Source organism: Desmodus rotundus, chromosome 4 (genome assembly GCF_022682495.2).
Source record: "Desmodus rotundus isolate HL8 chromosome 4, HLdesRot8A.1, whole genome shotgun sequence".
NCBI lineage: Eukaryota > Metazoa > Chordata > Mammalia > Chiroptera > Phyllostomidae > Desmodus > Desmodus rotundus.
The window spans coordinates 101261713-101275344 of record NC_071390.1 but is presented as its reverse complement, the minus strand read 5'-3'; the positions used below and the strand labels follow the sequence as shown (position 1 = coordinate 101275344).

The following is a 13632-nucleotide window of genomic DNA, read 5'->3' as shown; positions in this document are numbered from 1 at the left end:
AAAAAAAATAAGAAGAAGAAGAAGAAAGAAAGAATAGTCTGTCTTTCTTTAGCCATACGGAAATAATTTCAGTGCATTATAAAACAAAAACCTTTCACTAACCTCTCTATTGCTAGGCCATGTTTCCATATCCTTGGGAAAAAAAAGACAGAGCAGAAGATAAATATCTGACACAAAAAAATGTGCTGCTGCATCAGCAGCTGGTCGTCTGTCTGGAACTCCTCTCTCTCTTTCTCGGTTTTTCTCCCACTTTTTGTTTTCCTCACATTGGAAGACAGGAGTATTTGTGTGTCTGAGTGGAACTGTGTTATCAGTTTCCTCACCATCCGGGATGGGATGTAAAGAAAGTATCCTAATAGCGAGGGCTTCAAAGTGATGGAATGATTCATTGTTCAACTTTCTGGTCTTTCAAGGCTAGATGGAGTGTCATCAATCTGTGACAATTTGCCTTAAAATAGAGGGCTCACCTAGTGATTTCTTTGGCGTACACCCCAATTCCATGTTCTATAAATTGAATGCACTCATTCAGTAAATATTTATCACATGTTACGATGTACAGAACTTATAGTGGGAAAGAGAAACACTCTCCTCACGTTTATGTAAAGTCTATTTTGCTCCAGTGAATTGAATAGCATTATAATTAATTCCTCATCCTATAATATTTTACTAATATACTGTATATATTTATTCAATGCTATAAAAGGAAACAGCTGTTTGCCCTGATCTAGAAGAGTTTACAACTTAATTGCACAAGAAAAAAATTTCTGCAAACCCCCCCCCCCCCAAAACAGATAATGAGGCCAAAGTGAATACAAATAGATACAGGTAGTACATACAGTAATGAGGAAGGCTGGCTTTGTCTGAGAATGCTTCTAGAAAGAGGTGAGTCTTAAAGGAATATATAATTTGATATTTATTTGATCTTATTTCTAACTCAGATCAAGTCAATGACTTAGGAAGATCATCGTCATTAAAAATATTTAAAAGTGAAGAGCCTCCAGGGCTGAACCATTCAAGCATTGTATCAAGAAATTCAGCACATGTACTAAAAATGGAGCAGCAAATCTCAAGTAATCTTTTGGCAGAATGCCCTGGGGCTCAAGAGGGTTTACCATTTGGTAAATCAGCTGCTACTTCCGATAGCTCCACAGTGTCACAAGAGTATCAGGTCTCGGCCCTGGGGCAGAATTAACCAGGAGAGCAAATGAAATCTCTAAGAATTTTTGATGGCATAGTTTAAGTCAAATGGTGTGCAGTGTAAAGTGTTACACTTGTATTTACTCAGCATGTTAACTGTCTTGGCTGGATCACGTATCAGAGCTCTCCAAGTGCCCCTCACCCAAAGTGCTGAACTGGAGTGTGATTCTCAATGGTGATTGAGGCGCCATCTGGACCTTCTTGAAAAGTTTCCACTGTTAAAGCAGGAGGAATCAGGAAAGGGGGCCATTCTAGAATAATCCCTTAGTGTAGACATGCAAATTAAAGAGCCTGAATAAAATTAGACCAGCTGAAGGAAACCAGGCATTTGACAGGCCATTTTATCCAGAAATGGTCAAAAACATGACTGACACCATTAGCGTTCGGCTCTTCAAGCACCTGATGGATGGTTCCTGCCTCCAGTTGGTTTCCTCATCCGGCCTTATAACTGCCTAGGAACTGTGTAGAGGATGTTAAATTTGAGAGGTTCAAAGGGTTTTTAGAATTATTTAATCTGGGAAAAGAAGTTGCCCATCCCCATCCCTGTGTCAATATTTCACTCCTGAAAGTGTTCCAGCTGGGACCATTAGGATGCTTTTAGCTCTAAGTGACAGAACCCCAACTCAAATGCCTTAAACAATAAAGACTTTTATTGTTTCGTGTAACAAAATGTTCAAAGGAGGGACTCTCAGCTTTGCTTCTGTGCCCTTTCCACGTGCTGCCTTTGTCTTCTGACCACTGGCAGGTTGGTGGAGGTGGCTCTAAACCCCGCTCCAGGAGGGCAGTGCAGAGAGCACCCAGAGGCCTCCTCCTCCTGGCCTGGAGCGAGGAGTCCTCCCCCTGGCTCCCCAGCCGATGCCTCCCGCACCTCATATCTGCTTCTGAAGTCCCCACTGGTGAGGGGAATGGGATGGTCATTGCTAGCTTAAAGTAACTGTTTGGGGTGGGCAATTCTATAAGAGAAGTTTCACAGACAAATGTTTAGTGGCAGCTTAATTCAAATAAGCCATGGTATGTTCATTTTTAAAACAAAATAAAGCCACTGTACTCAGTCAAAGCAGGGAATAAGTATATAAATATAATCTGTGGGGATTTTTTCAAATTAAATCTACTCTAATCTGTCAAGTTTTTTAAACTAGGTCTCCTCCCGGTTATGAGAGCCCTCCTTCAAGACCCCTACCTGCCACTACTCCCACACATACACCCACCACTGCCTTTTAAAGACCATGAAGAACATGCCAGTTCAGAGTGAAATAAATTTATTTTGTTAAGTGATCTTTGAGTTGCCAAGCTCTTTTTAATTAAACATAAGACCTCTAATTGTATAATAATAATGATACCTACTATGTATGAGACATATTATTTGGCAACAATAAATTTCATATTTTATCATCACATTTGTCTTCAGAAAAATTCCTTTTATAGCCATTGAAATTCAGGCACAGAAAAGTTAAGAAAGTTACCTGAGGCCACACAGCCAGTGAGTAGCAGAACTGGAATTCAAATCCAAACGTTGACCCCCAAAGCCTGGCTGTGTTCCTGGAGGCAATTGCTGCTCCTTCAGTAACAAAAATAATGTTCAAAAGCACTTATCATGTTTACTTTCAGTAATCTCCCTATTCTTTGTATGCTTACAGGTGGCCTTGCCAGCTAGATCCACCAAACCCTACAGTTAGGTTAAAGAAGAACGGTAGCAGAGACTTGAACTGTGGTCCAAAGGGACTCTGGAGCACAGAGAAACACAACAACATACTTGGACCTACACGCACAGTTATTAGCTGAACTTGGCATTTTACCCATGAAAAAAATTTGCTAACCTTTAAACTTCTTCAGGGGTGTGATAAAAGAAGGTAACATTTTCTGTTGGGCCACTCATGGAAACAGCACGTGGCCCCCGAAGTGTTCATGCTAAATCCTCAAACACGTTAATGTCGGAGATGGCTGTGGAGGGGAACTCTGCTTGAAATGCAGAACACCTCTTTCTCTGTCATCACGGTTATATTCCACCTTCATGGGACCACCTCCAGGTGCCTTTATTCTTTAGCAGCACTCAAGATGGACATTTAAGCCAAGGCATGCTATTCTATTTAAATAGGCACATGGAGAAAGAGCCGTGACGGTCACCAGGCACTTAGGAGAAGACATAAGAGTTTTTAAACCCTCTTTTTCAGAAAAGAAGCTAAACAGGGACATGGTTATATTAATGTGATTTGAGTTATTAATTAACAGATATTTACTGAGGTTCCCGACACTATTGTAGGCCGTGGGGGTGCCGCAGGGAACAAGCCAGAGGCCCCGGCACCCGAGCGTGAATATTCCAGTGACGAGCTCAGGGAAGAGTACACAGGTTGTAACCGCGTATGTCTCCCTGCATGTGCGTGTGAGCTCCAGAAGACCTGGGTGGTCAGGGTAGGCCTCGCTGAGGAGGAGACGTTTGACAGAAAGAAAAAAAAAAGGCATTTTATTCTTATAGTTTTAAAAAGATAGTAACTAAAAGTAATGAATAACAAATAAATGTTTCACACTAGTGCCAAAATAACCCAAGTACAGCATCCTAGATATGCCGGTCCTTTCGCACAACCAGCCCCTCTTTCCAAGGTGATTTAGTAAAATAGTCTAATGTGGATGATTTTACTGTATCACTGGCAGCGACTCTGAAAGAGCCTGAATCTTCAGGATTTTGATAGACTGAACTTCAAATAGAGGCTTTATACACAGGCCTTGAGGGCACATGTGTGAATATTGGTGTTTGGGTATGATTTGAACTTTCTGCCTTTTATTTTAGGGTGAAAAAGGAGCTGTGGGGGAGCCGGGACCCAGAGGACCCTATGGTCTGCCTGTGAGTTCTCTGTCTTTGTGTGCCTCCCTGCACTGCACAGACCACCTGCCACTGGCATGGTTAACCCTCCCCTCACGGGGCCAACTAATCATGTGACAGGGGCAATGAGCAGCCCACTAATACTCTACAACCCCGATGTCACCACGTCCCCCAGAGAGGGGTCATATTCGTATCGTATTCTCCCACTCACGTGCAGACGCACGCCCCTGCCCTTCACAAGACTGAGAGGATCAGAGCTTGTCCACGAGAGGAACAGTTCTGACGAAAGGCGGGAGGCCCAGTCTGATGACACCGTCCCTAGACCATCTGACCGCTCACCCCTAGTCGCCGCTTCTTTGGGAGGCCACGCTACCAAAAGTGGCTGTAGAAGCTTTCTTTAAAACAACTTCCTGCAGACTTGGTCTGTTCTCGTGGGTTACTCACTGAGACTACTCTTACTAATAAAATTAGTTCTCAAATTGCTGTTTATGATGACTTTGATGTCCCTTTAAGTCACTGAGATGACAACGGATATTCGGAACATAGAATGTGGGTAGTGTTCTCTCTTCTAAAAACTCTCAATTACCCAGACTTCTAATCGAGGCCTCAGGTCTGCTTCAGAACGTTATCTCTGGGATACTCATAAAGGGCTCCATGGGGTAGGGAAGGACTACAGTAGAAGCATATGCTGTGTTAAGGTTTATGTTGTGTACCATCCACATACCTTGTACTTTCAGTTTTCGTGAAGTGACAGAATAAACCATGATTACTTTGGTGCTAAAAGAGAGGCTGATGTTAAAATAGATTTCAAACGAAGGCTGATTCTGAAACAGATTCAGCGGACGAAATTAGAGCGCCCTCTCAGTAACTTTGGGCAGACCCGTTGTTGACGGGACGGGCTCATGGCCCGGCGACCCACGCCCTGGGAGTGAGTTTGTGGTCTGGTCACGACAGTCGTCCGACTCCTCTCATGGCTGGGGATCGATCGTGCGTTTGCGAAGCTTGTTAGAAACGGTGTCTGAGTCGTGACCCTCACACCCTCAGTATTTGTAGACAAGGTGCACATGCAGCCAAATTCAAACTGTATTTAACGATAAGGTTGCCCCTTCTTAACTCATTTACAAGCTAACTGCTAAGTTACCAAGTTAAAGCGGCAATGACTTGCATACTTTATTAGTGCTGGCGTGTTTTTAAATCGACTAAACCACTTTCCTTTCATCTTTCTCCTGGATCGATAACTTAGATGCCAAGCATTCAACTTCAGCCAAATAACAAACTGTTTAACCCAATATATAAGAAAGACTTTTCGTGACTCGTAACAGCAACATTAACAGTCACTTCACTCGATTTAGTGAAAGAGATGTGTATTACTAATCCGTAGAGAACCTTTTTCACCCTTTTGAAGTAGCTCTAATACTAGTGTTGCATGTCCAGGCAGCCTGAAATAAATAGAACAATAACCTATTCATGAAACCTAGGAACACTAATGCAGCTACTGTGGTTCTTTGGCAGGGGAAAGATGGAGAGCCTGGTCTTGATGTAAGTAATACGTGCAGTGAACATCTTCCTATTATAGTAGATGCTGGTGGTCTCCATCATCAGGAACAGCGAGAATACTTCTTACTGTTTCTGTGCACGCAGTTACACATACAATATAGACAGCTGTGCATATACACAGCGACATAAAACACACCAGAAGCATTTGCATAAATTAAACATAAAAGAAAAGAAAGGATAATTATCTAGTATAAAATTAATAACAGACAAGTGATACTGCCACTTCAAAATACTTTCCCAAACTAGGGACACTCTCAACATTTGCAGTTGAACCACTTATTTTAAAATATGCATAAAATTGAAGTACCTTCCACACACCGCCCTTAGGTAACGGTATATCATGTCTACTGTCAAAGCTCTGATGCGACATTTTTTCCTTTAGCATAAAGCCCCCCTATATCTTACAATTCTATAAATATAGAGAATCTCAAAAGTAAATGCCTCTTGAAATGACCACTGTTTGTCCCGTATTATGTGAATAATAACAATAGCAAAAATAATAGTAGTTACTGTTCATTGAGCACCTGGGATGTGCAGACCTAATTCTGGTACTGTACATTATTGCATTTAATACTCACCCCAACAGTTGTGTAGTAGATATCATCGACCCCATTTTACGGACATGGCTCTAACATGCTGAGGTAAGTGGTTTGCACAAGGCCACGCAGAGCAGTGAACTTGCCAGGATCCCGACTAGGACCCCGATATTCTCTCCACTGGACGTTTCCTGGGAAGAACTCTATTGTATGTAGATAATTGACATGTTAGTAAACTATTATTTCTAAGTGCTACTGGACCTAAGTTTTGAGATTGTTGGGCTTGCCATTTTTCTTTATGTCTACATTGAGAAACATGAAATATTACATTTATTGTTTTGAATTTGGTGTTGCCACAGTTACATCAGCAGATCAATCTCCTTGGTTTGCTTTTTATCCTGCAGGGCTTCCCTGGACCACGCGGCGAGAAGGGTGATCTAGGAGAAAAGGGAGAAAAGGTGACCCCTCCGTCCCAGCACATGCCTGCTTGGTTTTTCTCATGCTGTCTGCTTTGCTGTTCAACCTGTGTGATCCTTTCCTACATCAAATCTTTCTCCATCCTGTGCTCCAAAAACACACCGATGCTTGATCTAAGGCATCAGGTCTTCACGGCAGAATGAAGAAGGCTATACCACTAGACATAAGAGCACTCACTAGTATAGAAGAAAAACATTATAATCCCCAGATAGCCAGGCTACAATTTTTCAACTACCTGACACAATGTGTTGAAAGATGTAATGTTCGGGGACTGTTGAAAATGAAAAAAAAGAGCATTTATTACACATTAACAGAAACTAAAATCGCACAAATCTGTAGTGGTTTTCTGGCAGAGTTCACCTAACATGGAAAAGCCCACACCCCAATTATCTTCACAATGTTCCCAGTGAAGAAACAGAAGATAGGTTCTGTATCTGGATTTTTTTTATTGGAAAATAGAAGCAGTGTGACTGATAAGCCCCAGTGGGCCCACTAGGCAGGGCCCAGGACTTGCTGCTCTTAGCTGCTGCAGATGTTTCTAATGAAGATGCTGGTGTATTTTATGAGGTCGTGTTTAGGTTCTGTCTCAGGACCATCAGCTCCAGGGTCCATAGGAGCCCAAATCAGGCAAAATGGTTTCATGTCTGAAAGTAAAAGTTAGGTATGGATTTTCAAAATCACTTTTTTCTTTCCTCTCCCCTTTGCTTAGATCTTTGAAGATAATTTTTTTTACACTGGACACAGCAAAAGAAGCAAGCAAAAACTGAGCACCTCAATAGCATAGAGAACATCGTGAAATGGCTGAAATTGTGCTTTCACAGTTCAAATTGAAACCAATTATATTTCTCAGATTCAGTCATGTCCTGGTCTACGTAACAGCACACAGTTTTCTTCAACAGTGAAGTTTTCAAAACTTCACTGTTAATTTTCATTAACAGTGAAGTTCGCAGCTGTTGAAAACCAAGGCTGAAATGAGAGCTGTCAAAGAAAGGGCTGTCTGAGGGCCGCGTGCGCGCCACAGCCCTGGGGTTACTCACCTTGCGCTGGTCAGAGAGCTCCCGCCAGCGGCTGTGTGACAGCACCACCACCACCGTCATCATCAGCACCAGTGCGTTCATGGAGTACTTAGTGTTTTTCCAAAAGCTTTTCATAGGATAAGTCTTTTAATCCTGATAACAACCCCCTGAGGTTGGTGCTCTTTGTGCCCATTTCACAGACAAGGAAACTGAGGCAAAAATAATTCTTTTATTCCAAATAATAAATTCTAACTATAAAATATAAAGGTTTTGAGAGAAATCTTGTATTTTAGCTCAAGGCGATTGTGCTGTAAAGATTATAGATTTTATATTTACCTAATGGGTTGTGTGAGTCTAAAACCTTACTCACTCAAAAGTATGTCAGTATTATGAGGATATTCAGTACTAATGGTCTTTTAAACAAAGAAGAAATTACCAGTATTGTAACTTACAAAAACATTAAGCTGCAAATGTAACCCTCAGAGTAATGTTAATCACCCATACAAGACATTTCCATATTTCAGATTCCAGGTGTAGAAGTTTTATGTTTAGGAAAATTGCATTCTAGATGTGAACACTTCATGTTCGTATGTCACTCTTTGACACGGGAGAGAAATACAGCAGGAGCCCTCACGGGCTCACTCCCACAAGGACAGAGGTTTTGCGTTACATAGGGCATCCCTAACTGTTGCAAACTATGCTGATTGGCAATAACACCGATACATTATTCTTTGTGTATACTACTGTCTGTTTTCCATAAAGCTTAAAGTTTACCAAACATTACTGAAAAATTATTTCCATAGCCTGTTCACTCAACATTCATATGACAACACTCTTCTGCTGAATTATTAATGAGTTGATTTACCAAACAATGAAGTGAATTCTAAATTAACAACACCTAACACACCTGGTGTCAGTCATGCCCACGTAAAGAAGAGTCCACTGCGTCCTGAGAGGAAAGAGCTCGTGCAAACAAGGTTAAATCAATTTTTTGTCTTGGACCCAAACTTATTTGCTGAGGAAGGATGTTTATTCATCTTGCATGAGTGAGCGATTTACTCCTGAACGCTCCTCCCATCTTACCTCCGGTCGCACCTGCCGTCATTTTACCCTGGCTTCTCAGGTCTTTGTCTTTAATCGTGATCAACAAAACCACACAAGAGAATCTCTCGTTCCCCAGCATGGGAGAAACCCAAGTGTTTCTGATTCCGAGCCTTCTGATGCAATCTTTTTGGCACACAGGAGATAAATGAGGCGCTTTTGCTCTCGCAGTCAGAATGAATACATTAATTTGAATGCACATCTCATATATTTCTGTTATATGTGTGGCTTTTCACTTCAACTATTCATGTTGTTTTGCTTCTGAAATTATTCAGTTTTATCGTAACTGCCATCCTGATTGCAAAATGGCTATGCTGATTTAAATATGTATTGTATTTTATATTCTGTACTCACCAACTTCTTGTCTATAAATATGCAGATATTTATGTTAATGTAAAACAGCTGAGGTGCATTCCTTCCTTCTCCTCCTTTTGCCTCCTTTCCTAAATTCCTCCATCCCTCTGATCCATGCAGATTTCCACAACCTTTACCTTGATTCCTAATACTAATTTCCATGGCTACATTCCCACTATGTAATTATCCTGCCTACCTTATTTTTAGTGTTAGCTCAGCTGAGTCCAAACTGCTTTTCCTCTCCTGAACAGAATTTTTTTTTTTTCGGCATTTGTAAGTAAGCTGGAAACCCATTTACCATTGCGAACACCTGGCATGAAATCAGTAAGAGTGAATTAAAGAAGATCCCTGGGTTTATAAATAAGTCCATTTCTCCAATTGGTATTGCTGAGAAGTATTAGCACTTTTAAAATTTATTTACCTGACTTAATAAGGAAAATATTTGCTCTTTAGTTCCCTGAAAAAAAAAGTTAAAAGATATAAAAGCATATTTAAATACATTGAATAATTTTTAATGAGAGCTACAAAAAAATGGTGGCTATATTCAAAAAGGTAGAAGCTGTTAATGTTCTTTTCCTCTGGCTCAATGAAGCTTTCATCCATTATAGGATTAGGGAAAAAAACAAGTTGACAGGTATTGAAAATTGGGCGAAGTATCCATTATTCCTCTGAACTTCACGTGCCGCTGGCTGGCTTCAGTACAGTTGGCATATGTCACACACCCCGCCCTCCCCAGATCCATGGCAGAAACACCTCACTCAGAAGGATGACCGCCCTGGGTTCTCTGTAGGCACTGATGCTCCTTTCTGATGGGTCGGCCTCTTAGGCCTCCTTCTATCACCTCATTGAGTACTGTAAATACAATGCCACATATTGTTGCCCAGAATCCACTGTCACTCTGTCATTTTTATAATATCATGCCTTACCTAAACCGGTGGTAAATGCCCTTCCAGATTTTATTGGCTAAATCATGTTTTGAATCGCCATTATCCCCACTGCCCCAATAAAACCTGTCTTTTATTTAAACCCTTGTATCCACAGGGGGAAAAGGGAAAGAAAGGCAAAAAGGGGCCTAAAGGGGAGAAAGGAGAACAGGGTGCTCCTGGATTAGATGCACCTTGCCCGTTGGTATGTCTGACTCATGGAACTCTGTCTCCAGATGTCATGTGTGAAGGGAGAGGAGCAAGCTGGAGGGACCGGTAACAGCAGGAGTTCTGAATGGGCTCATTTCACATAGATTTCAAAGTACCAGGAGTATCCATCGGGGTTATCCTGGTATGGTCCACACCTTGTCTCTGGCCACCAGCTCTGCCTGGTTTCTTAACGCTCAAGTATTGATCCAGCGTGAATGTCTATGACATGATTCTGTACTTCTCAAACCCAGGGCGCGGTTCCCAGACGAGCCCTCCTTGTTGGTTACTTTTCACTTCAGAGTTGCTCCTCTCCCAGCCTTTTCTTATTGTGTTTATTTCTTTAGCAGAATTTGTATGTAAATGATTTCTTGTTAGTAACGTTATGAGTTAATCTTTACAAACAGGGATTCCGTGGCATTAAGGGGGAAAAAGGGGAGCCAGGCCAGCCTGGCCTGGATGGGCTGGATGCCCCTTGCCAATTGGTACAGTATTTCTCTTTCCTACCTCCCTGCATGCAGTTCCTTTGTTTATTACATATTCATCTCTATCGGTGTAAAGTGGTGCTTCTGGACCAAGCTTTACATGATAAACACACTACATGCATGTGCATGAATAGCTCCTTCAGCAACTCTGCCAAGTGAAGAGAGCAAGCATGCATTTCTATCAGTGACTGCAAATTAATCTCCTAACCTCGTTCTCACAACTGGCATGACCACCATGTCTGCCTTCTGGGGATATTAATTTACTCAGTAAATATTTAAAGGTTACATTAAAGTATATGAAAAGCTTCTATGTAAAGGCACAGCTAAACCATAACTTTGGGTGTTTCTCCTACATTGAACTTATTTTTCTTTTCCCCTAAAGGAAGTAAAGGCATTTTTGCCTCTTCCACAAAATTTCTGTCAGGATGAAAATAAGGCCAAGCCTACAGAATTAGGCTTCTGCAGTCAAGAGTTAGCCTTTTCTAGGGGATGCTGTTAAGAGACCGTGGGGACGTAACCCAAGCTTCTTTGAGCTTCTTAAGATGACAATAGTCTACAGCCCAGACCCTCTTCTTTGTCACATAACCTTCTCGATTTAATGGTCTCTCCTTTTGAAACTCACTTTCCTAAAAATAGACAGAACTCCCTTATCTCCATCGGCATGAACTCAAAATCCTCCTCATACTAAAATCTAAAATTCTACTGGGTGACCCTTCTCCTTGTACCAATCTGGCATTACCGATTTTTCCCCAAGTGTCTTATAAAGCTATTTCAAAGTGGGCATTTTTAGATTTTAAAAAAGTGTATTAATATATTCTGAGGTATAACAGAAAACATTTTATGGTGTGTTGATGGTTATACTTGGTCTGCATGTTCTTATATTATTTTTCAGTGCTAAGCATGATTCTATAAAGATAACCTTATGTATCTCATGTCCTTTAAGAGATACTATTTACAGAAAATATTTTTTCAGCTCATAATTATAATTAGAAAATATCAGTATGAAGTGCACAGTCTTTTGTTTGCTTGGTAATGATAATAAATAATGTTTTACAACCATTTTGTGAGAAGAAAATATAAGCATGCCTCATCATATACCAACTCGCTCTCCTTTTTTGTATCATTTGTATCTGAAGAGTATTTATGCTTTAAATAAAAATAAATTTTGCAGCATTTAGGAATCCCTTGTTTATTCAGAACTTGTTAACTGGCTTCTGAAGAATTTTAATAGAAAAATCGAATGCTATGGATAACATTTTACTGTAAAGATATAGATGGGCTGCCTATGTTTTAATTCAATTGATTAAATATATTCTACTACATCTTCTTTCAATATAGAAAAGTGAAAAATAACATGTAAAGAGCTACGAACTTCAGATAGAAATGGTTCATCATCGATTATTCATCGTTACGGTGCATTCGACCATAGACCATAGTGACCAGGAAGTGAAGTTATTTCGCTTTATTTAATAAAAATAATTGTGAAATGTGTTTTAATAATTAAGAGAAATAATATAGATTTATTATCTAAAGATAGAACTGAGTAGCCCACCATGCTTTACAAATAACTTTTTCAAAATTAGGCTTATTTTTTCTATGCTGTATGGGTTTTCAAAATGTGTACTTTCTCTAGAAAAACACGAGTTTCTTCATTTTTACTAATGTTGGGAATTCTATTGGAAGATGTTGTAATTAGAAAAGATTCCTATGACTAAAGCTACCTAATGAGTAGAAATCCATTTTTAAGCCTCTGAGCATGTGAATTATGAAGTATGATCACTTTTGCGGAGCCTGAGGAATTGTTATCCTTCTCTATCAAACAGGGGCCAGATGGATTACCCATGCCTGGCTGTTGGCAAAAGGTAGGCTTTATGGAATTTTTTCTAAAATAAGCACGCTCTCTTTCTCTTCACCTGGCCTAGCCTTTTCCATTTAGAGCAGAGCTTTTGAATTCGACATTGCTGAAAGTTTTTTGGATATTAAAAAGCAAAAGATTCCATCTCCAGAATACTTGTGAGTACTATGTTTACTACTGATTTCTTCCTAAACTGAGGAGTGGAAACAGTTCTCAGTAAACATTGTGATTTGGAACCTTCTCTGTCTAATCTTTTCTTTGGATGGAAAGGGGCAGGCAGTGCATGTTCATAATGGTTTGCTTGTCTCTCAAGGAACTCTTTGTCCTCCTACTGTTGAAAACTATCTTAATTGTGATTTTTTTCTATTTATACTCAATTACTTAGGCAAACATGCAAATACACGGTAGAACCCTGTCATTATTAGTCACAAAGCTGAGAAAGCAGAAAATCTAAGCATAATCGTTTTTCTTCAGCAATATCTTGATTTATTCGTTTATTCTTGCCTCTTTATGTGGCTACCCATGGTCACTGTGTAGGGAAGGGAACTTTTCCTTAACAGAGAAACTTCTGGGTGATCAGCCCTTTCACAGAAGGGGTATCATTTTATTTAATCCTCCCGATAACTCCACGGGGTGTCCCCTTCAGTGATTCCGATGAGGAAGCTGAAATTCAGAGACTAAGGAACGTCCAAGGCCCAGAGCTAGTAAGTAACAGAGCTAGAGGTGGACGAGGAACAGCAATGGCAGAATTTGTGGCAGGGAAGAGCTGGCCCTGTGCTGTGCTGAGGGGATACCAAACCCTTAACCAACGCGGTATGAACCTGTGCAGGACTGTGCGTACGTGCTACCGGAGGGTAAAGGAGTTCCACTGGTGTAAAACTGAGCTAGGGGAAAGTATGCATACTCCTTTGATCATTTTGAAATTTCTTCTCTAAAACCTTGTGGCTTAGTCAGTAGCTTTTTACAGACATGTTTCATCAGCAAAATTATACAGAATTATGTAGGACTGCAGAAAGATGAAGGGAAACTTGACTCTCCTGGTTTCATCTTAGCTCATCAACTATATTGGCGAGATCCTATGTAACTCACTCTCTTGCTTAGCCACT

The 13632-nt window shown here is 40.5% G+C and overlaps 1 protein-coding gene across 1 annotated transcript in view; it reads left to right on the top strand.

Moving 5' to 3' along the window:
- The window catches only part of LOC128780756 (collagen alpha-1(XXV) chain-like), a 28857-nt gene extending 18027 nt beyond the window's left edge, over nucleotides 1-10830 (top strand). Inside the window, exons 11-14 of the mRNA XM_053923466.2 lie at nucleotides 3983-4036; nucleotides 5528-5554; nucleotides 6513-6566; nucleotides 10594-10830. Coding sequence (XP_053779441.2) covers nucleotides 3983-4036; nucleotides 5528-5554; nucleotides 6513-6566; nucleotides 10594-10830 — 372 coding nt within the window. The remainder of the gene's footprint in view (nucleotides 1-3982; nucleotides 4037-5527; nucleotides 5555-6512; nucleotides 6567-10593) is intronic.
- The last annotated feature ends 2802 nt before the right edge of the window (nucleotides 10831-13632 follow it).